The 26265-nt window shown below is 46.3% G+C and overlaps 1 protein-coding gene across 1 annotated transcript in view; it reads left to right on the top strand.

Annotated features, from left to right (window-relative positions):
• SERGEF (secretion regulating guanine nucleotide exchange factor) overlaps positions 1–24752 on the top strand; it is a 271874-nt gene extending 247122 nt beyond the window's left edge. The window contains exons 11-12 of the mRNA XM_063944109.1: positions 13949–14110; positions 24385–24752. Coding sequence (XP_063800179.1) covers positions 13949–14110; positions 24385–24530 — 308 coding nt within the window. The 3' untranslated portion in view covers positions 24531–24752. The remainder of the gene's footprint in view (positions 1–13948; positions 14111–24384) is intronic.
• Positions 24753–26265: the final 1513 nt, after the last annotated feature.

The raw sequence follows: 26265 nt of genomic DNA, 5'->3' as shown, positions 1-26265 counted from the left end.
GGAGCCAGTGCACACCAGGTAGTCCTAATTCTTTCTTAGAGTGCCCAGTCTCCTTCGGAGCCCGCTATTCCCCATGGTCCTTACGGAGTTCCCAGCATCCACTACGGACTACGAGAAATAGAATTACCGGTGAGTAAATTCTTATTTTATACACATATAGTAATTTTGGACTTGCGGAGCCTGCACACTGCACACGCCGAGTGTCAAGTGTCTGTATTTTCTTTTACTGCTCCTCTTCCTGATGTCACTTCGAGTTCATACATACCTCCGTTTCTTTCTGGGTCACTAAGCTATACAATAGTGAAAACACCATCCAAATTCATCCCGTAGTTTTTGTGTGATGCCGGAACATATACAGACAGACACAAATTCTGATTTATTTTTTTTCTCCATAGTTCATAAACAGTCACTAGCAGTATATTTCTCAACTAATTTTTTTTTGCTGTGTACAGACACATCTCTGACAGTTTTATTATATGTACAGATCTTTATATTCATTTTAATTTTTTTATATATATATATATATATATATATATATATATATATATATATATATATAAAAGAAAGATAAAAATTTCCCCAGGGAGCTAGTGATATTCTTTGGTATATCAAGAGTTTTCACTTATAATGAAAAATCATGAGAAATAGACTTATTTATTTAATAAAATACAGTAAAATAAGTTATATCACTATATGTCCAAAGTGACAATCAACAAAGTTTCGTACAAATATTTGTGTTGGTAACAATTCATTTCAGTCACATATCAACATGATGATTGATCTTCCTTGAGGAAATGACAAAAACCGCTGTCTTAAACCAACGCGTTTCGTCCTACGGACTTCATCAGGGGTTATATTTATAATCTAAACAATGTAGAAAACATTTCATAAATATATCGTTTTGTTTATCTACAGTGTACTCATGTTAATTGCAATTACAATGTATACATACCAAAGGATTACAGTCTGGACAAGCATAATATAATAATAATATTATATAATATAATTTTTTCTATATATCATATTTACATTTAACACCATATCTCATTTAATAGACATATTTTTAACCAACACATAGTGTAGATCGTTAGTGCTTCTAATTAATTTGTTCAAATTAGAATGGGCTTGAACTATTTCATGGAATACTCGATGCGTCTGAAATCTGTTCAGCTCAGAATAGGATTGACATACGCAAAGTGTGTAAATTAAGTTCTGTGCATGTGCTGAATGTAAAATCCACCTTTTGCTTTCGTTAAGAGAGACTACTGTACCACTACTATTAAATTCCTACTTTGACCACTGCTAATACTGTAGGTTTATCAACATAATACAGGTATATAAAACTACTGGTTATAAAATTATAGTATATATTGGATGTCAAATTTATAAATAAAATGGCTCTTGAAGGCTGCAAATCCAGGAGACATCATCAGCGGCATCTCTTATACAGCTCAAACAGTACGACAGGTGATTATACTGCTGTGTAATCACAAAGGAGCTGGTAAGTCCTGTAGGGTAATTAAGGAACTGCTACTTCTCTCACAGCTGATCTGCAGTAAAACTCCTGTTAGAGAGGTATAGTAGCTCCAACTCCGTTCCATCAGAATGCCATACTCAAAAATTTGTGATCAGTTACAACAGCAAAGTTAAAGTGAACCGAATGAATGACAGTGCATCAGGTACACTCAGCCTACCACATTTCTCCACAAGGCAGTTTCCCCAGACGCACATATTGGGCCTGATCCTAGTGGTATGCAAATCTGGCCACAACACTCCCACAAGACCCATCTGTTCCGTACACGGTAACCGCCCTGAAACACCCGTTTCACAGAGCAATCCTTCCACGTAAGTGCGAACCTTACACTCCCGTATCCTCCATGAAGGTACATATGCATGGTGCAGTGCTGGGCCAGTCTGGCCTAAAAGCCGGGCAAGTAGCTCTGTCCCAGTGCTCTGCCCAGCCGCCCGGTATAGAGAGACGTGGCTGTGCCGCGAAGCCAGGCCCCCTTGTCATGCATGCTCGCGCAAAGACTAGAATGCCAGAGCTGTATTAGAGCCCCAGTCTTTCCCTGGTGCAATGTACGCACAGCCTGAGAATGCTTCTTGTGGCACATGCGTAGCCTGCAGATAATCGCAGGATGCTAACCTAACCGTAAACATTAACCTTAATATCCTAACCCTGGCCCTAATATCCTAACCCAACCCTAGCCCCAAACCTCTCCCTTACCATAACCCCTAAACCTAATATCTTAACCTAAACCAACCCTAATATCTTATCCCTAATACCCGAACACTTATCCCAAACCCCAACTAACCCTAATACCCTAAAGCAACCCTAATACTCTAACACCATCTCCTAAACTAACCCTAATACCCTAACCCAAACCAATAAACCAATCCCTAATACCCCAATCCCATCCCCTAAACTAACCCTAATACCCAAACCACTAAACCAACCCTAATACCCTATCCCTAATACGCTAACCCCATTCCCTAAACCAACCCTAATACCCTATCCCTAATATGCTAACCCCATCTCCTAAACTAACCCTAATACCCTAAAAAAAACACTAAACCAACCCTAGTACCCTATCCCTAATACGCTAACCCCATCCCCTAAACTAATCCTAATACCCTAACCCAAACCACTATACCAAACCTAATACCCTATCCCTAATACGCCAACCCCATCTCCTAAACCAACCCTAATACCCTAACCCAAACCACTAAACCAAACCTAATATCCTATCCTCAATGCGCCAACCCCATCCCCTAAACTAATCCTAATACCCTAACCCAAACCACTCAACCAAACCTAATACCCTATCCCTAGTACGCCAACCCCATCTCCTAAACCAACCCGAATACCCTATCCCTAATACGCTAACCCTGAAGGGCAGACTGGATGGAACATTTGGTTCTTACGTGCTGTCAAATTCTATCTTTCTATGTAAGCATCCAATTTTGGACTTACATCTGAATCTGGCTTGATGTCTGTGATGCATTCATATATACCTTATATACTTTTCAACCGTTAAGTGTGTGGTTAAGTGTAAAAATGTCAGTAAAAGTCATTTAACTGCAATATTGAGATATGTGTAAACAGTTTAATAAGAATAAATATCCTTTATATTGAAAACCCCACATTTTAAATAGATAAGTTATCATAAACAGATTGACAACAGATCCTACAGCAGGTGGGTATCCGGGCCATGTCGACCATGTCATGTGTCGACCTTTTGATTGTGTTGACCTTTTGATCCTGTCGACCTAATGCATGCCGACCAATAGTGGTGGACCTAATGACTGTAGGCCTTTGTAATGTAGATCTGATGATCATACCCCAGCAGTTGTGGCTATGAGCTGTTAAACATAAGATAAATCCTACACAGGACGTACCATTAAAGGAACCGGTCTCTCCTTTTACAAGTTCTCTTCTTTCCAGCATCCGGTAACAGCTGAATGTTGATGAGTGGATTTGCCATTAGTTACATTCAGGATTCCTAAGTGCAGTTTATTAGATGTTACTTTTGGCATATTCATTTTCCATTTCAGAGGATTGGCTGCTACATCCTGTGTTATTTTTGATGACTGTCTGATAATACATTGAATGTTTATACTGTGTAACTGGGAGTTTGTATATTACACCACTTTCAGACAGAAGCCGGGGCTTGGACCCATCTTTCACCTGGCATTTAAAAAACAGGTTGGTTTCCGGCCCCAGCCCTGTGTCCCCTTTTAGACAGAAGAAGAAATTACAGAGTCAAGAATTTGGACCCGGGTTATCCTGGGTCCTTTTCTGTGTGAGGGGGTCAACCCGGTTCACAATTCCCGGGACTTTGACCATGGTCAAAAGCCGGTTCAAAGTCCCGGGATGTTCAACCCGGGTTATCCTTTAACACAGAAATGGACTCTGGTTGACCCAGAAAATTACCGTCAATTTCTTCTTCTGTCTGAAAGGGGAAGAAATATTATGTCCAGCTTAGAATAGGCCTCTTATTTATAATTGTGATATCCCATGTACGCTACGATATTATTTGTTTTCTGTACATATTTTGTGTTTACATTACAAATACATTTTACCGGTTATTGACAACCTTGATTATTATAACCATTATATTTGAGAGCGCACGTCTGTCTCCATAATTTAGGCAGCATCATTGCCAAATCCACCTTTCTCTTGGCAGTAACGTTCTAGGTAAGTAGGAGAAATGTAGGCCTGTTTTGCCCAGACACCAGTATATAACAATTTTGGACATTAGATACATTTGTTATGGCATGTAGAGGTCTCTAGTGGGGGTGCTATTGCCATGTAGTGCCAAGTGCAAATCTGTGAAAGAGGAAACGTTCCATTGTGAGAGAACTATTTTCTACCTTTGTTAGGAATCCGATGCTGCTTCAGGTACCTTGGGTCCTGGTCATGTCGTGCTTTGAAAGTTAGTAAGCCAAACTTAAAATAAACAGCCAGTGAAGGGGGTACAGAATGGTACTGGGCTGGTTTGGTAAATAGCTTAGCAGTTGCATTTTGTACCAGCTGTAATTGGTGTAATTATTTTGCTGGGAGCCCAAGGCACAGGGCATTGTAGAAGTCAAGGCATGATGATACAAATGCCTGTATGACTTTAGGCAGATCTTCTGAGGGAATTAAGTGCTTGATTCTGTCTATGTTCCTCAGATTAAAGCATGAGGGTTTGACTGTGGCTGATACCTGATGTTTAAGTGTCAGGCCACCATCCAGAACAATACCAAGGTTCCTCACATGCTTAGTGTTTGTAATTCTGAACCTCCAAATGTAAGTCCCGTCAGTTGATTGTCCTGCCAGTGAGAAATGATTGAATCCAGCTATGGACTGTGCCATCCAGTCCACATGAAGATTTTATGTGCTCAATTAGAATCCCCTGGTCCACTGTATCAAATGCTCCAGAGAAAACCAGAAGGATTAAGATGAAAGGTCACTTCTGACTCTTGCCATCAGAAGATCCTTAAGCACACATACCAGAGCTGTGCTATATACTGTATATTCATGATTCATGACTGGAGTGGATCATAAATATTATGGTTTGGCAGATGGGTTTCCAGTTCAGTTGCAACCACTTTCTCAATAACTTTTCTAAGAACAAGAAGGTTTGAAACAGTAAATGGTACGGGCTACCACTATAGCGGCTCTTCACTACCCTCCCCCACCTTTTATATCAGTGCCACCTCCTCGAGCACTCTGCTACTCTTCAGAAAAATCAGGATCTCTGACAGTTGTACTTTTTGGGCTTTTTCACACAAAAAAAAAAATATATATATTTTTTTTTTAATGGATAACCTGGTTTCAAGTTCAGTTTATACATTAGATGTACCTTTGTAACAATTTTCTTAATTTTCAGTTGATTTCTAAATATAGACTATTCTAAGTATAGTGTGTCATAATAAATAAAAAAGGTTCTAAAATAAGATCTGTTCAGTGAAGGTAAATGTTTTGTGACAAACACACTTCTTTCAACTAGCTGGGCGACAGCTTCTCCCGGACGCAGGATTCCATGCAGTCTGCCCATAAATGGTGGATGATCAGGATGTGTAAATCTAAAGTAGCCACTTTCATTTTAGTATCCTTTTCAATAAGGGTTCCAATATTCTACACAAGATCTCAGGTATGATATTGCGTGTCAGAATGACTGAAATGTCTAGGGCACTGGGTAGTTTAAATGATCGGAATTTAATTAATTTTTACCAGTTTGCCTGTTGTCTCACTAAATCACTATATTGCATTGGGTTCAGTTAAATTATATATATTGTGATAAAAGCACTGATAAAGTTATAAACTGGAGATATGTTTGTCCCAGGTTTCTGACCTATTTGATTTAAAACCCCAGGAAAATGTCTGTGATTGCAAAACAGACTGAATAGATCTTTGGGCTTTAGTAAAAGCCTGTTAAGGGATCCTGGGGTAATGGGTGGAGAGAGAGAGGGCGGGCTCCATCCATTAGAGACATTTCGGTTTTCAGCCTGAGAACAGGCTAATTAGTACTTGCACCTGTAAGAGGCTGATATAAGGTGTATCAGGACTTTACTCAGGGTCTCACTACATGGGGGAACAGGTAGCAGGCCTGTTAAGAGACACTGTGATTTTCTGGACGTGAGTACTGTGCGTATGCTTATGTTTGTTTGTTTGTTTGTTTGTTTGTTGTAGGGGCATTAGGTCCTACCACCCTGAGAGAGGGAACCTGTTGTTTAGTTAGAGCCCAGGCAGACTAGGATTTATTTTTATGTTTTCTGTACTGCACAATAAAACTAGCTATGGCTAGATTGCACAAAAACCCTGGACTGATGTGCTGTTTCCTGGCTGTTGTGTGTTTGGATTGCCCATCTACGCTAGGAGAGATCACCCCTACCTTGATCTCTTCACAAAATAAATATATCTACTATATATTGTGAAATAAATAGGCAGCACTCCTTATCTCATCAATCAATGTCGTGTATTAATCGAATACTGTAGAATCCATTTGTCAACATTTCAAGGTCGCACAGGACCTTTTCATCAGGACGTGTAGAGGTGAGCCTTTTTCTTTCAACTGAGACATCTGCGCTCCTCAAGAAATGCACCCTGCATTTAAACATTCGTCCCGAGTGGCAACTTGCAGTATTCATATATACAGATGTATGTGTGTGTGTGTGTGTGTATATACTGTATATATATATATATATATACACACACACACACACAGAATATATATAATAATTTGATGAATTTATACATATATATTTATATTATTCATTATTCAATTTTCATACAGGAAACACTGTGCGTTCCACTGTGGAATGCAAACCGCAAATTTCACCATAGTTTAAAATCCAATTTAATCTCCATAACCATTATGTTTCCAGATATTTTTTTGTATTGTCTTGGCCTCACATTGCATTCACTGTGGAGAACCAAGCATAGGAGGGAACATATTTACGCTCAGGTTCAGCAGAAACATTGCTTGGAAATACGGTGTTCAGATGTGTCCTTACTTCTATAAGCCAGATGGCATGCTACTGAGACACTCTGAGAGGAGAACCTTATTTTTCTTTAAATTCTCTTATAGCCCTTTTCCACTAGCTCAAAAAACACGGGTAAATGCACGGGGGCGCGCATTTACCCGTGTTTTCTCTGACGTCCTAGTGGATGCTGGGGACTCCGAAAGGACCATGGGGAATAGCGGCTCCGCAGGAGACTGGGCACAAAAGTAAAAGCTTTAAGACTACCTGGTGTGCACTGGCTCCTCCCCCTATGACCCTCCTCCAAGCCTCAGTTAGATTTTTGTGCCCGAACGAGAAGGGTGCAGTCTAGGTGGCTCTCCTGAGCTGCTTAGAAAAAAGTTTAGTTTTAGGTTTTTTATTTTCAGTGAGACCTGCTGGCAACAGGCTCACTGCATCGAGGGACTAAGGGGAGAAGAAGCGAACTCACCTGCGTGCAGAGTGGATTGGGCTTCTTAGGCTACTGGACATTAGCTCCAGAGGGACGATCACAGGCCCAGCCATGGATGGGTCCCAGAGCCGCGCCGCCGTCCCCCTTACAGAGCCAGAAGAGCAGAAGAGGTCCGGAAAAATCGGCGGCAGAAGACGTCCTGTCTTCAATAAGGTAGCGCACAGCACCGCAGCTGTGCGCCATTGCTCTCAGCACACTTCACACTCCGGTCACTGAGGGTGCAGGGCGCTGGGTGGGGGCGCCCTGAGACGCAATATAAACACCTTAGGGGGCAAAAAATGCATCACATATAGCTCCTGGGCTATATGGATGCATTTAACTCATGCCTGTTTTTCCATAAAAAAGCGGGAGAACGGCCGCCGAGAAGGGGGCGGAGCCTATCTCCTCAGCACACTGGCGCCATTTTTCCTCACAGCTCCGTTGGAGGGAAGCTCCCTGACTCTCCCCTGCAGTCCTGCACTACAGAAACAGGGTAAAACAAGAGAGGGGGGGCACTAATTTGGCAGATAAATCTATACAGCAGCTATATAAGGGAAAAACACTTATATAAGGTTATCCCTGTATATATATAGCGCTCTGGTGTGTGCTGGCAAACTCTCCCTCTGTCTCCCCAAAGGGCTAGTGGGGTCCTGTCCTCTATCAGAGCATTCCCTGTGTGTGTGCTGTGTGTCGGTACGTTGTGTCGACATGTATGAGGAGGAAAATGGTATGGAGGCGGAGCAATTGCCTGTATTAGTGATGTCACCCCCTAGGGAGTCGACACCTGACTGGATGGTCTTATGGAAGGAATTACGTGATAGTGTCAGCACTTTACAAAAGACTGTTGACGACATGAGACAGCCGGCAAATCAGTTAATACCTGTACAGGCGTCTCAAACACCGTCAGGGGCTCTAAAGCGCCCGTTACCTCAGGTGGTCGACACAGACCCAGACACGGACACTGACTCCAGTGTCGACGGTGAGGAAACAAACGTATTTTCCAGTAGGGCCACACGTTACATGATCACGGCAATGAAGGAGGTTTTGAACATTTCTGATACTACAAGTACCACAAAAAAGGGTATTATGTGGAGTGTGAAAAAAACTACCCGTAGTTTTTCCTGAATCAGATGAATTAAATGAGGTGTGTGATGAAGCGTGGGTTTCCCCCGATAAAAAACTGCTAATTTCTAAAAAATTATTGGCATTATACCCTTTCCCGCCAGAGGTTAGGGCGCGTTGGGAAACACCCCCTAGGGTAGATAAGGCGCTCACACGCTTATCAAAACAAGTGGCGTTACCGTCTCCTGATACGGCCGCCCTCAAGGAACCAGCTGATAGGAAGCTGGAAAATATCCTAAAAAGTATATATACACATACTGGTATTATACTGCGACCAGCAATCGCCTCAGCCTGGATGTGCAGTGCTGGGGTGGCTTGGTCGGATTCCCTGACTGAAAATATTGATACCCTGGACAGGGACAATATATTATTGACTATAGAGCATTTAAAGGATGCATTTCTATATATGAGAGATGCACAGAGGGATATTTGCACTCTGGCATCAAGAGTAAGTGCGCTGTCCATTTCTGCCAGAAGAGGGTTATGGACGCGACAGTGGTCAGGTGATGCGGATTCCAAACGGCATATGGAAGTATTGCCGTATAAAGGGGAGGAGTTATTTGGGGTCGGTCTATCGGACCTGGTGGCCACGGCAACGGCTGGGAAATCCACCTTTTTACCCCAGGTCACCTCTCAGCAGAAAAAGACACCGTCTTTTCAGGCTCAGTCCTTTCGTCCCCATAAGGGCAAGCGGGAAAAAGGCCACTCGTATCTGCCCCGGGGCAGAGGAAGGGGAAAAAGACTGCAGCAGACAGCCTCTTCCCAGAAACAGAAGCCCTCCCCCGCTTCTGCCAAGTCCTCAGCATGACGCTGGGGCCTTACAAGCGGACTCAGGCACGGTGGGGGCCCGTCTCAAGAATTTCAGCGCGCAGTGGGCTCACTCGCAAGTGGACCCCTGGATCCTGCAGGTAGTATCTCAGGGGTACAAATTGGAATTCGAGACGTCTCCCCCTCGCCGGTTCCTGAAGTCTGCTTTACCAACGTCTCCCCCCGACAGGGAGGCGGTATTGGAAGCCATTCACAAGCTGTATTCCCAGCAGGTGATAATCAAGGTACTCCTCCTACAACAGGGAAAGGGGTATTATTCCACGCTGTTGTGGTACCGAAGCCGGACGGCTCGGTGAGACCTATTTTAAATCTGAAATCCTTGAACACTTACATACAAAGGTTCAAATTCAAGATGGAATCACTCAGAGCAGTGATAGCGAACCTGGAAGAAGGGGACTATATGGTGTCTCTGGACATCAAGGATGCTTACCTCCATGTCCCAATTTGCCCTTCTCACCAAGGGTACCTCAGGTTTGTGGTACAGAACTGTCACTATCAGTTTCAGACGCTGCCGTTTGGATTGTCCACGGCACCCCGGGTCTTTACCAAGGTAATGGCCGAAATGATGATTCTTCTTCGAAGAAAAGGCGTCTTAATTATCCCTTACTTGGACGATCTCCTGATAAGGGCAAGGTCCAGAGAACAGTTAGAGGTCGGAGTAGCACTATCTCAAGTAGTACTACGACAGCACGGGTGGATTCTAAATATTCCAAAATCGCAGCTGATTCCGACAACACGTCTGCTGTTCCTAGGGATGATTCTGGACACAGTACAGAAAAAGGTGTTTCTCCCAGAGGAGAAAGCCAGGGAGTTATCCGACCTAGTCAGGAACCTCCTAAAACCAGGCCAAGTGTCAGTGCATCAATGCACAAGGGTCCTGGGAAAAATGGTGGCTTCTTACGAAGCGATTCCATTCGGCAGATTCCACGCAAGAACTTTTCAGTGGGATCTGCTGGACAAATGGTCCGGATCGCATCTTCAAATGCATCAGCGGATAACCCTGTCTCCAAGGACAAGGGTGTCTCTCCTGTGGTGGTTGCAGAGTGCTCATCTTCTAGAGGGCCGCAGATTCGGCATTCAGGACTGGGTCCTGGTGACCACGGATGCCAGCCTGAGAGGCTGGGGAGCAGTCACACAGGGAAGAAATTTCCAGGGCTTGTGGTCAAGCATGGAAACGTCACTTCACATAAATATCCTGGAACTAAGGGCCATTTACAATGCCCTAAGTCAGCCAAGGCCTCTGCTTCAGGGTCAGCCGGTACTGATCCAGTCGGACAACATCACGGCAGTCGCCCACGTAAACAGACAGGGCGGCACAAGAAGCAGGAGGGCAATGACGGAAGTTGCAAGGATTCTTCGCTGGGCGGAAAATCATGTGATAGCACTGTCAGCAGTGTTCATTCCGGGAGTGGACAACTGGGAAGCAGACTTCCTCAGCAGACACGATCTCCACCCGGGGGAGTGGGGACTTCACCCAGAAGTCTTCCACATGATTGTGAACCGTTGGGAAAAACCAAAGGTGGACATGATGGCGTCCCGCCTCATCCCTCCTCTGCCTCTCATACCCAAGGTACTGAGAATCATAAGAAGGAGAAGAGTAAGGACTATACTCGTGGCTCCGGATTGGCCAAGAAGGACTTGGTACCCGGAACTTCAAGAGATGCTCACGGAAGACCCGTGGCCTCTACCTCTAAGAAAGGACCTGCTCCAGCAGGGACCATGTCTGTTCCAAGACTTACCGCGGCTGCGTTTGACGGCATGGCGGTTGAACGCCGGATCCTGAAGGAAAAAGGCATTCCGGATGAAGTCATCCCTACCCTGATCAAAGCCAGGAAGGATATAACTGTGCAACATTATCACCGTATTTGGCGTAAATATGTTGCGTGGTGTGAGGCCAGGAAGGCCCCTACAGAGGAATTTCAACTGGGTCGTTTCCTGCATTTCCTGCAAACAGGACTGTCTATGGGCCTAAAATTAGGGTCCATTAAGGTTCAAATTTCGGCCCTGTCAATATTCTTCCAAAAAGAACTAGCTTCAGTTCCTGAAGTTCAGACGTTTGTCAAGGGGGTACTGCATATACAGCCTCCTTTTGTGCCTCCAGTGGCACCTTGGGATCTCAATGTAGTTTTGGGGTTCCTAAAATCACATTGGTTTGAACCACTCACCACTGTGGACTTAAAATATCTCACATGGAAAGTGGTAATGCTGTTAGCCCTGGCCTCAGCTAGGCGTGTCTCAGAATTGGCGGCTTTATCCTATAAAAGCCCTTACCTAATTTTTCATACGGACAGGGCAGAATTGAGGACTCGTCCTCAATTTCTCCCTAAGGTGGTTTCAGCATTTCACTTAAACCAGCCTATTGTGGTGCCTGCGGCTACTAGGGACTTGGAGGCTTCCAAGTTGCTGGACGTAGTCAGGGCCCTGAAAATATATGTTTCCAGGACGGCTGGAGTCAGAAAATCTGACTCGCTGTTTATCCTGTATGCACCCAACAAGCTGGGTGCTCCTGCTTCTAAGCTGACTATTGCTCGTTGGATTTGTAGTACAATTCAGCTTGCACATTCTGTGGCAGGCCTGCCACAGCCAAAATCTGTAAAAGCCCATTCCACACGGAAAGTGGGCTCATCTTGGGCGGCTGCCCGAGGGGTCTCGGCTTTACAACTTTGCCGAGCAGCTACTTGGTCAGGGGCAAACACGTTTGCTAAATTCTACAAATTTGATACCCTGGCTGAGGAGGACCTGGAGTTCTCTCATTCGGTGCTGCAGAGTCATCCGCACTCTCCCGCCCGTTTGGGAGCTTTGGTATAATCCCCATGGTCCTTTCGGAGTCCCCAGCATCCACTAGGACGTCAGACAAAATAAGAATTTACTTACCGATAATTCTATTTCTCATAGTCCGTAGTGGATGCTGGGCGCCCATCCCAAGTGCGGATTGTCTGCAATACTTGTACATAGTTATTGTTACAAAAAATCGGGTTATTATTGTTGTGAGCCATCTTTTCAGAGGCTCCTCTGTTATCATGCTGTTAACTGGGTTCAGATCACAAGTTGTACGGTGTGATTGGTGTGGCTGGTATGAGTCTTACCCGGGATTCAAAATCCTTCCTTATTGTGTACGCTCGTCCGGGCACAGTATCCTGAGGCTTGGAGGAGGGTCATAGGGGGAGGAGCCAGTGCACACCAGGTAGTCTTAAAGCTTTTACTTTTGTGCCCAGTCTCCTGCGGAGCCGCTATTCCCCATGGTCCTTTCGGAGTCCCCAGCATCCACTACGGACTATGAGAAATAGAATTATCGGTAAGTAAATTCTTATTTTTTGCTAGTGGAAACGGCTTCCTCTGCAAAAACCTGGATCAAGTGATATGGGAATTCTACCCGGGTAGCTTAGCAGGTTGAACACGAGTTCAACCCTGTAGGCTGTGCAGTGTAAACGGAAGCCGTGTCGATGCGACACGGCTCTCGTTCACAGTGTATGGAAGGGCAGCGCTGGGAGATCATGTGAACTCCCAGTGCCGCCCCTGCCGCGTCACCAGCAGTGTCACCAACCCGGCAATATGTACAAATGTCGTGCACGCCATTGATCAGTGCAAGCTAGCATTGTCGTTTTGTTCCCTCTAGTTGTTTTAATTATGCGAATAAGATGCAGATTTTGTGCAGCCGAGTCGCCTGGGTCTATTGGCACAATCAGCAGTAAAAAAGGACATTGCTGTATTGCTCCAGAAACACTCTAGGGGGTATATTCAATTGAAGTCGGATCCATTCCGACATTCATTTGTCGGAATGGATCCGACCTGGGCTATTCAATGTCATCTCAATTCGACTTTTAAAAAAGTTGAATTGAGATGCGGGAGCTGAGACAGGGGAAAGCCGCGGGCAGACGGGGGAGAGCAGCGCTACAGCAGCGGCTATATAGCCGGTGCTGTAGCGCTGCTCTCCCCGTCTGCCCGCGGCTATCCCCCCCCGCGCCGTCTCTCTGCCTCTCCCCGTCCCCGCATCACAGCCGCCGCTCACGGCAGCGTCCACCCGGCTCCAGCAAGCGAGGTCTCACTTGCTGGAGCTGGGTGGACGCTGCTGTGAGCGGCGGCTGTGACATCCACCGGCGCTGCTCTCCGTCTGCCCGCGGCTCTCCCGGTCTCAGGTCACTCCTCTCACTTCAACTTTTTTTAAAGTCGAATTGAGATGCTCGAAAACAAGCACGTGGATCGGCAGCTATTCCGCCAATCCACGTGCTTTTCGACAAGTCGAATTCCTCGACTTGTCGAATAATTTGGGGTTAGATTGAATAGGTTGGAACCCCTTCCGACCTAAAAAAGTCGAAAACTGCCGTTTTTTCGATAGCAGCTTTCGACTTCAATTGAATATACCCCTAGAAGTATCATACCTCAGTGTACCCCTCTGCTCTCTTCCAGCCTGCTGTGTAGCCTCATAGGGGAGCGCCTACATACCATAAAAATGAAAACTTGTGTCCGCCTCTTGTGTATTTGACTCTCAGGATAAAGTGTCCACCAGCTTGTTAGCCGGGAAGATACTGAAGTTGCACTCATTGTTTCCATTTTCTTTAGGCAACACTGTATATTCCTGGGGGTGGAACGAGCACGGGATGTGCGGCACTGGCTCTGAAGACAATGTACCCACTCCCACAGCGGTCTGCATTCCCCACTCCAATACAGTGAAGCTGATCGGATGTGGAGCCGGACACTCTATGGTTCTGTGTGTATCCTCAGGTTAGAGACTATCCCAATGTTCATCATTCATATAGCCGGTCTTTTATCTGAGAATGTATGTTAAATTATCTATATACAAAAGCTCCAAACGTGAGACAGATGTATGGCTAGAGCTATTGTTTCCTGCTATCAATGGAAATAAATATGTGGAAATTATACACTGGCGATACATTTCCAGAAATTGTCAGTGGTATACTGTATACTGTGATGTGATTTACATGCTGTTTATTCAGGGCTCAGTGACGATAAACAAACATTGTTTCTTTTTCGTTTGTACGTATAGAGTTATGGGGCCGGACGTAATGACGTCCGAGCTGTCCGGAGGTGCGGGTTCTCTGCTGAACTCAAGATGTGTTTTTAAAGCGGCAATCGTTTACAAGGGTGTGGTATGGAAGGTAGATAATAACTAGGTCGACAGTATCTAGGTCGACAGTAACTAGGTCGACATGGTTTAGGTCGACTGGTCAAAAGGTCGACATGAGTTTTTAATGTTTTTTTGTTGTCATTTTCTTCGTAGAGTGACCGGGAACCCCAATTAGTACACCGTGTCCCCTCGCATGGCTCGCGAGCTTCGGGCAAGGTGCCTCGCTGCACTCGGCACAGGTTACCATTCCCATCGTAGTCCACGTGGACCGTTAAGTACGAAAAGGTTAAAAAAAAAGAAACAAAATTTGTAAAAAACTCATGCCGACCTTTTGATCTGTCGACCTAGAACATGACCTAGAAACCCTGTCGACCAATAGCGGTCAAACTAGATAGTGTCGACCTAGTTACTGTCGACCTAGAAACCGGATCCCCATATACAAAGCATGGTTTTGCCTTGTTCATGATTGCTGCTGAGTTCAGCCGGGAACCCGCACCTACAGCCAACTCAGCCTTCACTACATCCAGCCCATGATTTGTGTGCTTAATGCCATGAGTTACTGTGCTTATAGATGTGTCCTCATACACCTATTCTTTATGGTGCCAGACTCTGGCGTGATTTAGAGGCTCTGCCATGGGCATCCAAGCCCCATGCTTGAGTACTTTTATCCAAATTTTGCACCTTACTTCACTGAGTGTACCAAGTATTGTATTTAGAATCAGTGCCGCAACAGTGCTTACTGCACCCTGTGCTGACCATACCCCCTTAAGTGCCGTATTTAGAATCAGTGCTGTAACAGTGCTTACTGCACCCTGTGCTGGCCACACCCCCTCAAGTGCCGTATTTAGAATCAGTGCTGTAACAGTGCTTACTGCACCCTGTGCTGACCACACCCCCTTAAGTGCCGTATTTAGAATCAGTGCTGTAACAGTGCTTACTGCACCCTGTGCTGACCACACCCCCTTAAGTGCCGTATTTAGAATCAGTGCTGTAACAGTGCTTACTGCACCCTGTGCTGACCACACCCCCTTAAGTGCCGTATTTAGAATCAGTGCTGTAACAGTGCTTACTGCACCCTGTGCTGACCACACCCCCTTAAGTGCCGTATTTAGAATCAGTGCTGTAACAGTGCTTACTGCACCCTGTGCTGACCATACCCCCTTAAGTGCCGTATTTAGAATCAGTGCTGTAACAGTGCTTACTGCACCCTGTGCTGACCATACCCCCTTAAGTGCCGTATTTAGAATCAGTGCTGTAACAGTGCTTACTGCACCCTGTGCTGACCACACCCCCTTAAGTGCCGTATTTAGAATCAGTGCTGTAACAGTGCTTACTGCACCCTGTGCTGACCACACCCCCTTAAGTGCCGTATTTAGAATCAGTGCTGTAACAGTGCTTACTGCACCCTGTGCTGACCACACCCCCTTAAGTGCCGTATTTAGAATCAGTGCTGTAACAGTGCTTACTGCACCCTGTGCTGACCACACCCCCTTAAGTGCCGTATTTAGAATCAGTGCTGTAACAGTGCTTACTGCACCCTGTGCTGACCACACCCCCTTAAGTGCCGTATTTAGAATCAGTGCTGTAACAGTGCTTACTGCACCCTGTGCTGACCACACCCCCTTAAGTGCCGTATTTAGAATCAGTGCTGTAACAGTGCTTACTGCACCCTGTGCTGACCACACCCCCTTAAGTGCCGTATTTAGAATCAGTGCTGTAACAGTGCTTACTGCACCCTGTGCTGACCACACCCCCTTAAGTGCCGTATTTAGAATCAGTGCTGTAACAGTGCTTACTGCACCCTGTGCTGGCCACACCCCCTTAAGTGCCGTATTTAGAATCAGTGCTGTAACAGTGCTTACTGCACCCTGTGCTGGCCACACCCCCTTAAGTGCCGTATTTAGAATCAGTGCTGTAACAGTGCTTACTGCACCCTGTGCTGGCCACACCCCCTTAAGTGCCGTATTTAGAATCAGTGCTGTAACAGTGCTTACTGCACCCTGTGCTGACCACACCCCCTTAAGTGCCGTATTTAGAATCAGTGCTGTAACAGTGCTTACTGCACCCTGTGCTGACCATACCCCCTTAAGTGCCGTATTTAGAATCAGTGCTGTAACAGTGCTTACTGCACCCTGTGCTGACCACACCCCCTTAAGTGCCGTATTTAGAATCAGTGCTGTAACAGTGCTTACTGCACCCTGTGCTGACCACACCCCCTTAAGTGCCGTATTTAGAATCAGTGCTGTAACAGTGCTTACTGCACCCTGTGCTGGCCACACCCCCTTAAGTGCCGTATTTAGAATCAGTGCTGTAACAGTGCTTACTGCACCCTGTGCTGGCCACACCCCCTTAAGTGCCGTATTTAGAATCAGTGCTGTAACAGTGCTTACTGCACCCTGTGCTGGCCACACCCCCTCAAGTGCCGTATTTAGAATCAGTGCTGTAACAGTGCTTACTGCACCCTGTGCTGGCCACACCCCCTTAAGTGCCGTATTTAGAATCAGTGCTGTAACAGTGCTTACTGCACCCTGTGCTGGCCACACCCCCTTAAGTGCCGTATTTAGAATCAGTGCTGTAACAGTGCTTACTGCACCCTGTGCTGGCCACACCCCCTCAAGTGCCGTATTTAGAATCAGTGCTGTAACAGTGCTTACTGCACCCTGTGCTGGCCACACCCCCTCAAGTGCCGTATTTAGAATCAGTGCTGTAACAGTGCTTACTGCACCCTGTGCTGGCCACACCCCCTTAAGTGCCGTATTTAGAATCAGTGCTGTAACAGTGCTTACTGCACCCTGTGCTGGCCACACACCCTCAAGTGCCGTATTTAGAATCAGTGCTGTAACAGTGCTTACTGCACCCTGTGCTGACCACACCCCCTTAAGTGCCGTATTTAGAATCAGTGCTGTAACAGTGCTTACTGCACCCTGTGCTGGCCACACCCCCTCAAGTGCCGTATTTAGAACCAGTGCTGTAACAGTGCTTTACTGCACCCTGTGCTGGCCACACCCCCTTAAGTGCCGTATTTAGAATCAGTGCTGTAACAGTGCTTACTGCACCCTGTGCTGGCCACACCCCCTTAAGTGCCGTGTTTAGAATCAGTGCTGTAACAGTGCTTACTGCACCCTGTGCTGGCCACACCCCCTTAAGTGCCGTATTTAGAATCAGTGCTGTAACAGTGCTTACTGCACCCTGTGCTGACCACACCCCCTTAAGTGCCGTATTTAGAATCAGTGCTGTAACAGTGCTTACTGCACCCTGTGCTGGCCACACCCCCTTAAGTGCCGTATTTAGAATCAGTGCTGTAACAGTGCTTACTGCACCCTGTGCTGGACACGCCCCCGTAAGTGCCGTATTTAGAATCAGTGCTGTAACAGTGCTTACTGCACCCTGTGCTGGCCACACCCCCTTAAGTGCCGTATTTAGAATCAGTGCTGTAACAGTGCTTACTGCACCCTGTGCTGGACACGCCCCCGTAAGTGCCGTATTTAGAATCAGTGCTGTAACAGTGCTTACTGCACCCTGTGCTGGCCACACCCCCTTAAGTGCCGTATTTAGAATCAGTGCTGTAACAGTGCTTACTGCACCCTGTGCTGGACACGCCCCCGTAAGTGCCGTATTTAGAATCAGTGCTGTAACAGTGCTTACTGCACCCTGTGCTGACCACACCCCCTCAAGTGCCGTATTTAGAATCAGTGCTGTAACAGTGCTTACTGCACCCTGTGCTGGCCACACCCCCTCAAGTGCCGTATTTAGAATCAGTGCTGTAACAGTGCTTACTGCACCCTGTGCTGGCCACACCCCCTTAAGTGCCGTATTTAGAATCAGTGCTGTAACAGTGCTTACTGCACCCTGTGCTGGCCACACCCCCTTAAGTGCCGTATTTAGAATCAGTGCTGTAACAGTGCTTACTGCACCCTGTGCTGGACACGCCCCCGTAAGTGCCGTATTTAGAATCAGTGCAGTAACAGTGCTAACTGGCCACGCTCCCTTAAGTGCCGTATTTAGAATCAGTGCTGTAACAGTGCTTACTGCACCCTGTGCTGACCACACCCCCTTAAGTGCCGTATTTAGAATCAGTGCTGTAACAGTGCTTACTGCACCCTGTGCTGGCCACACCCCCTTAAGTGCCGTATTTAGAATCAGTGCTGTAACAGTGCTTACTGCACCCTGTGCTGACCACACCCCCTTAAGTGCCGTATTTAGAATCAGTGCTGTAACAGTGCTTACTGCACCCTGTGCTGACCACACCCCCGTAAGTGCCGTATTTAGAATCAGTGCAGTAACAGTGCTTACTGCACCCTGTGCTGGCCACACCCCCTTAAGTGCCGTATTTAGAATCAGTGCTGTAACAGTGCTTACTGCACCCTGTGCTGGCCACACCCCCTTAAGTGCCGTATTTAGAATCAGTGCTGTAACAGTGCTTACTGCACCCTGTGCTGGACACGCCCCCGTAAGTGCCGTATTTAGAATCAGTGCTGTAACAGTGCTTACTGCACCCTGTGCTGACCACACCCCCGTAAGTGCCGTATTTAGAATCAGTGCAGTAACAGTGCTTACTGCACCCTGTGCTGGCCACACCCCCTTAAGTGCCGTATTTAGAATCAGTGCTGTAACAGTGCTTACTGCACCCTGTGCTGGCCACACCCCCTTAAGTGCCGTATTTAGAATCAGTGCTGTAACAGTGCTTACTGCACCCTGTGCTGGCCACGCCCCCGTAAGTGCCGTATTTAGAATCAGTGCAGTAACAGTGCTAACTGGCCACGCTCCCTTAAGTGCCGTATTTAGAATCAGTGCTGTAACAGTGCTTACTGCACCCTGTGCTGACCACACCCCCTTAAGTGCCGTATTTAGAATCAGTGCTGTAACAGTGCTTACTGCACCCTGTGCTGGCCACACCCCCTTAAGTGCCGTATTTAGAATCAGTGCTGTAACAGTGCTTACTGCACCCTGTGCTGACCACACCCCCTTAAGTGCCGTATTTAGAATCAGTGCTGTAACAGTGCTTACTGCACCCTGTGCTGGCCACACCCCCTTAAGTGCCGTATTTAGAATCAGTGCTGTAACAGTGCTTACTGCACCCTGTGCTGGCCACACCCCCTTAAGTGCCGTATTTAGAATCAGTGCTGTAACAGTGCTTACTGCACCCTGTGCTGGCCACGCCCCCGTAAGTGCCGTATTTAGAATCAGTGCTGTAACAGTGCTTACTGCACCCTGTGCTGACCACACCCCCTTAAGTGCCGTATTTAGAATCAGTGCTGTAACAGTGCTTACTGCACCCTGTGCTGGCCACACCCCCTTAAGTGCCGTATTTAGAATCAGTGCTGTAACAGTGCTTACTGCACCCTGTGCTGGCCACGCCCCCGTAAGTGCCGTATTTAGAATCAGTGCTGTAACAGTGCTTACTGCACCCTGTGCTGACCACACCCCCGTAAGTGCCGTATTTAGAATCAGTGCTGTAACAGTGCTTACTGCACCCTGTGCTGGCCACGCCCCCGTAAGTGCCGTATTTAGAATCAGTGCAGTAACAGTGCTAACTGGCCACGCTCCCTTAAGTGCCGTATTTAGAATCAGTGCTGTAACAGTGCTTACTGCACCCTGTGCTGACCACACCCCCTTAAGTGCCGTATTTAGAATCAGTGCTGTAACAGTGCTTACTGCACCCTGTGCTGGCCACACCCCCTTAAGTGCCGTATTTAGAATCAGTGCTGTAACAGTGCTTACTGCACCCTGTGCTGACCACACCCCCTTAAGTGCCGTATTTAGAATCAGTGCTGTAACAGTGCTTACTGCACCCTGTGCTGACCACACCCCCTTAAGTGCCGTATTTAGAATCAATGCTGTAACAGTGCTTACTGCACCCTGTGCTGGCCACACCCCCTTAAGTGCCGTATTTAGAATCAGTGCTGTAACAGTGCTTACTGCACCCTGTGCTGGCCACACCCCCTTAAGTGCCGTATTTAGAATCAGTGCTGTAACAGTGCTTACTGCACCCTGTGCTGACCACACCCCCTTAAGTGCCGTATTTAGAATCAGTGCTGTAACAGTGCTTACTGCACCCTGTGCTGGACACGCCCCCGTAAGTGCCGTATTTAGAATCAGTGCAGTAACAGTGCTTACTGCACCCTGTGCTGGCCACACCCCCTTAAGTGCCGTATTTAGAATCAGTGCTGTAACAGTGCTTACTGCACCCTGTGCTGGCCACACCCCCTTAAGTGCCGTATTTAGAATCAGTGCTGTAACAGTGCTTACTGCACCCTGTGCTGACCACACCCCCTTAAGTGCCGTATTTAGAATCCGTGCTGTAACAGTGCTTACTGCACCCTGTGCTGGCCACACCCCCTTAAGTGCCGTATTTAGAATCAGTGCAGTAACAGTGCTTACCGCACCTTCTGCTGGCCACGCCCTCGGAGCGCATGTGGTCACGATGTCACGCGTTTGCCTTCGTAGCTAGATTATGTACGTTCTCCTCAATTTTGTGTCTTAATAGTGACAAAGTCGCTAATAGTATGCTAAGTGTTTGCAAAGTCTATGGTGCGCCAAATAGTCCATTTGAGGATAGGTGTACAGTATGTGGACACTTCTGTATATGAATGCACTTTGTTGGACCAGATGGGCCTAGGACGTTCAAAAGCCAAACATACAGAGTGTTTCTCTCTCAGGGGACAGTGGCTCTTTGATTAACAACCAACACAGAGATGCTCGCCCAAATGCTGCCTCTGGAAAGTCATTTATTACTTGCAAAATGAAATCTTGTGTTTGCATGTAGACACAATACGGCCATTTTGTTTCCAGCGCCCTCATCCATCTGAACACTCCCATTACAAAGATGCAGATGTGACTTATGTGCTTTCCGTATCCGCATACCTTTTCTGTAATAGTTCTTTAACATTGAAGTACTCAATGTGTTGGTTATCATAGGCCTCCACAAGCTCTGTTATACAGTTCTCACATACTGCACTGTAAGTGTTCATTGTGTTATCAGGACATCTTAGCAATTAAGTACGAATATATAAAAAAATCCAGATTATTGAAGATTTGTGATATAACAATAGAAAGATTTATTGCTGAGTGACTCTCAAGGTGGGTACATGCTTAGCGATATAGTGAACTATGGGGCAGATGTATTGGGATAAAGGGCCTAATTCAGATCTGTTCGCTCGGTAGGGTTTTTCGCTGCGCAGCGATCAGGTAACTACTGCGCATGCACTGCAATGCGCAGGCGCGCCGTACGGTTGCAAAGCGGATAGTTGTTGTGCACTGGTTCTAGTGAAGAAACCATTCGCACAGCCGTTCGCAAAGAGATAGACAGGAAGAGGGCGTTTGTGTGTGGCAACTGACCGTTTTCTGGGAGTGGTTGGAAAAACGCAGGCGTGTCCAAGCGTTTGCGGGTGTCTGACGTCAATTCCGGGCTCGATAGGCTGAAGAGATCGCAGCGGCTTAGTAGAGCTACTCAAAAACTGCACAAGCTGTTTTTGTACAGGGTGGCTGCACATGTGATCGCACACTTGCAAAGCTTAATTACACTCCCCTATAGGCGGCGTCTATCTGTTCGCATCGCTGCAAAAAATAGCTAGCGAGCGATCAGATCAGAATTAGGCCCAAAGAAGGGATAAAGCAGTGATAAGTGCAAGGTGATAATGCAACAGCCAATCAGATCCTTACTGTTCTTTTTCAAATCCGTAATGATTGGCTGGTGCGTTTATCACCTTGCACTTATCACTGGTTTATCACTTCTTTATCCCTTCTCCAGGTTAATACATCTGCCCCTTTATCGCTCATTTTCACCCTCCTGAGCGATATATGTTTACTATATCGCTCAGTGTATATGCCGCCTCCGAGCGATGCACAGCCCCACAGGTCGTTAACGACCCTCGGTCTCGGCCGTGCATGCAGCTCAATTTGGACTCGTCGTCCAAAGCTGCATGCTCCGGTTGGCCGCGGAATGATGTCACTGTGCAATATCATTAGTGATATCGCACAGAGTGTATGCCCGCCATCGGATGGCCCGGGAGGGGCCACTAGGAGATGTCGCTCGCCGAGCATATCACCTAGTGTGTATCCACCTTCATGGTCTGCAGAGAGATGATGGATGTCTCATAATATTTATTATATTTCAGGTATCTTATTTGTGTGGCTTTAAATGCTCCTTTGTGTCCATAGTGAACCGAACTATCGTCTGCATGAGCTGGTGTCAGATTGGTTAAAGGCTAATGGGGCAGATGTATTAAGCCTGGAGAAGTGATCAAGCAGTGATAAGCGGATGGTGATAACGCACCAGCCAATCAGCTCCTGTCAATTTACATATTGGAGCTGATTGGCTGGCGCGTTATCACCTTCCACTTATCACTGCTTTAGCACTACTCCAGGCTTAATACATCTGCCCCTGTGTATGATACGACCAGGGCCGTCTTAACAGCAGTGTAGGCACCTGGGCACAGCAATGCACTGGGCCCCCTACCCATCCTCCAGCGGTAGGGGAGGGGGGGCGCTATCAGCGGCAGCTTTGATGTCCCGTGGGCGGTAGGGGGTGTTCTATCTTCCGCTCAGCATGTAGGACCTGGAACAGTAATTTTTGATAATTACTCCTTTACTGCACAGATGGGGCTAAACTGTAGAAGGGGGCATTGGGCTGAATGAAGAAGCCATAGTACATGACTTCCAGGGTGGTAGGGGGTGTTGAATACGTAGGGGAGGAGTGGATTGTGGAGTGGGCTTAATATTTATCATTTTCCGATGGGAGGGCAGCTCGCTTGACTGCAGATATCTCAAGTTCCGGAAAATATATTTCTTAGATTTGAATGGGATAAAAAAAAAACTAGAGAGTCCCACCTTTCAGGAGGTTCTGGGGACTAATAGGCCCTACACACTGGCCGATTTTTTGAAAGATATGAACGATCTTGTTCAGAAATGAACGAGAACTCGTTCATATCTTTCAGTGTGGAGACTCCAGCGATGAACGATGCGCAGCCCCGCGCTCGTTCATCGCTGGTCTCCCGTCGGCTGTGCATGCAGGCCAATATGGATGATCTCGTCCATATTTGCCTGCACTTCATTGCAGCCGCGTGACGGGGGGAGTGAAGAAACTTCACTCCCCCCGTCACTGCCCCCCCGCCGCCGGGTCGCTCGTCGGCCGTATCCGCCGTCGGGCAGCTCGGCGGCGGGTCGGCCAGTGAGTAGGGCCCCTTAGGGATCAGAGTTCAGGAGCCAGATCAATCCACCAATGAAAATCTAAAACTGCATATTAGGCATGTGGAGCTGGAGCAGGGACCAGCTGCTGGAAGGCTGATATCTCTGGTTCTGGACATAGTAGAGACAAGCTTCCAGTGTCCACCGAAAGGGGAGACTCCCAGTTTTTGGAGTATATCCTCAGAAAAACTCTAAGTCAGACAGAATCAAAGCTATCTGGCTGGGAAGAGCAATTAACAGGCTTGGATGGGGACCACTGCTTTCAAGTCAGATATCTCCGGTTCCCCAGGGCCGATTTTCAAAAATCTGGTACCCCTGGAAAGAGGAGACCCTCAGCTATCAGCCTAGGACCCTTATACTCCTGGGGCCCTTGGGCAAGAGCCCATTGAGCCCATACGAAAAGACGGCCCTGGATACGACCGATAATAAGGGTATGTCCAAGAAAGGCAGAAGTTAACCTGCATTCTGTGCAGCAGATTTTACCTTTGTCCATCCAGACTGGACGAACTTGCGCAGGACAGTTCCACAATGTCTTGCGTTGTCCTCCAGTGCGGCCAGACGTAGACGCTTTTGCAAATGATAATTGCTGACCGCATAACAATTAGTTCTTTGTTGCGTACAGTGATATCTTGCTCAGGAAGAAAAAATAATTGTTATTACATTTTCTGCTGCATCCTGGTGTAAATAAATCACTTTTAAAGCGGTTTTAATCCATCTCACATAGGGCAATCCATCCAGCTTTTATCAAGTGAGTCTGAAGAACACTTTTCCAGATCTGACACTTTTTCTTACAGACCCTCATTAACTAATGTTTTCTCTTGGAACCATTTCCCTGATTTTACGCCCTTTTTTGTTGTTGTTTTTGTTTAAGCCACAAAATCACAGTATTGTGAACAGTTTCTTGGGTACTGGGTATTTTACTGGAAGTTTTGAGTACAGTATTCCTGGGTGAACAGTACAAATGTATGCAGTCTGCTCAGAGTAGGATACTGAACAATAGCTTTTTTTCTATATAAAGTTAACATTGTAATTAATTGTATAGATGTGTACCACTTGTAGATACATTTTACACAATAAATCACTATGGTCAATTGCACTTTGCTTTCTGTGTTTTCCTCTTATTTTACTTGAATTTTTAAGTGTTTTTCACTGAAACACACATTTACTAAGACATGATTTTCTTATATCAATTTTTAAATGTTAGTAAATGTGTGTTTTTGCCCTGGAAGTACAACATCGATTCAGATCAATTTCATCAGTTTGAAATCAATGAAAATCGACCTTTAGTCAATATACTCCTAAGAGTGTAAATCGCACTACTGGATTCCTGTCCACTTTCCTGTTAAAGTGTGTGGGGTGTCATTATGCATTTTGTGCCCAGTTCCGTTGGCATGTATGAAATCCAAGTCATAAGTTTAAATAAATACAAACATTTGTGGGTGACCCCTAAAAAACACAAAAAAACAAATGTTCAAGATGCACCCAGCCTATCAGTAGCAGCTGCTAATAATCATCATCATCATCATCATCATCATCATCTTCTTGCATTTGGAATCAAACATGCTCCTGACAAGCGGATACTACTGTATATATGTCATTGTTGTGTCCTCCATCCTCCGTTCCGCCTCTCTAAAGTGTATGGACATGTAATAAAAAATGTGATCAAATCTACATTGTGTGCGCTTGCAGAGCAGAAAAGAAAGTGGAATTTACACACGCACGCACGCACGCACACACACACACGTCACTTTAACCAGACTCTGCATCAGCCTGAAAGAAAGAAAAAAACAACCTTGTACATGCTTACAGTTGCATTACCTTGCATTATTAATAAAATAAAATAAAAAAAAACAACACCTTCTGGGACATTTTGGATATTGTATTTGTCATGTCAAGTGTTGTGAAGAAACCAGTTGCATTTTTGGGAAGTACAAGATTTTTAAATAACAAAACAAGGTCTATTAGTCCAAACCCAATGTACACTGACACGTTTTGCCGATAAACTGCTATCTTTGGTCACCAGCAAGTTGGATTTGCCTCTCATTCTAGTTGCTGAGTTTTGAAAGTTTGGTGGATTATCATATTTCTCATACGTCCTATTGGATGCTGGGGTCACATAAAGAACCATGGGGTATAGACGGGATCCGCAGGAGACATGGACACTTTAAGACTTTGATGGGTGTGAACTGGCTCCTCCCTCTATGCCCCTCCTCCAGACTCCAGTTTAGAATCTGTGCCCAGGCAGACTGGATGCACTCAGGAGCTCTCCAGAGTTTCTATGAAAAGACTTATGTTAGGTTTTTTATTTTCAGGGAGAACTGCTGGCAACAGTCTCCCTGCTTCGTGGGACTTAGGGGAGAGAAGTCAGACCTACTTCTGTGAGTTTAAAGGCTCTGCTTCTTGGCTACAGGACACCATTAGCTCCTAAGGTTTGATCACTAGGTACGCCTAGGGGCTCATTCCCAGAGCCGGCCGTCACCCCTCTTGCAGAGCCAGAAGTCAGGTGAGTAGAAGAAGAAAAGAAGACTTCAGTGACGGCTTATGAGGTACCGCACAGCGATCGCATGCTGCGCGCCATGCTCCCACACACACAGCGGCACTACAG

This window comes from Pseudophryne corroboree, chromosome 11 (assembly GCF_028390025.1).
Source record: "Pseudophryne corroboree isolate aPseCor3 chromosome 11, aPseCor3.hap2, whole genome shotgun sequence".
NCBI classification, from domain to species: Eukaryota; Metazoa; Chordata; class Amphibia; order Anura; family Myobatrachidae; genus Pseudophryne; species Pseudophryne corroboree.
The sequence above is the reverse complement of the archived record's forward strand: the minus strand, read 5'-3'. Positions and strand labels throughout refer to the sequence as shown.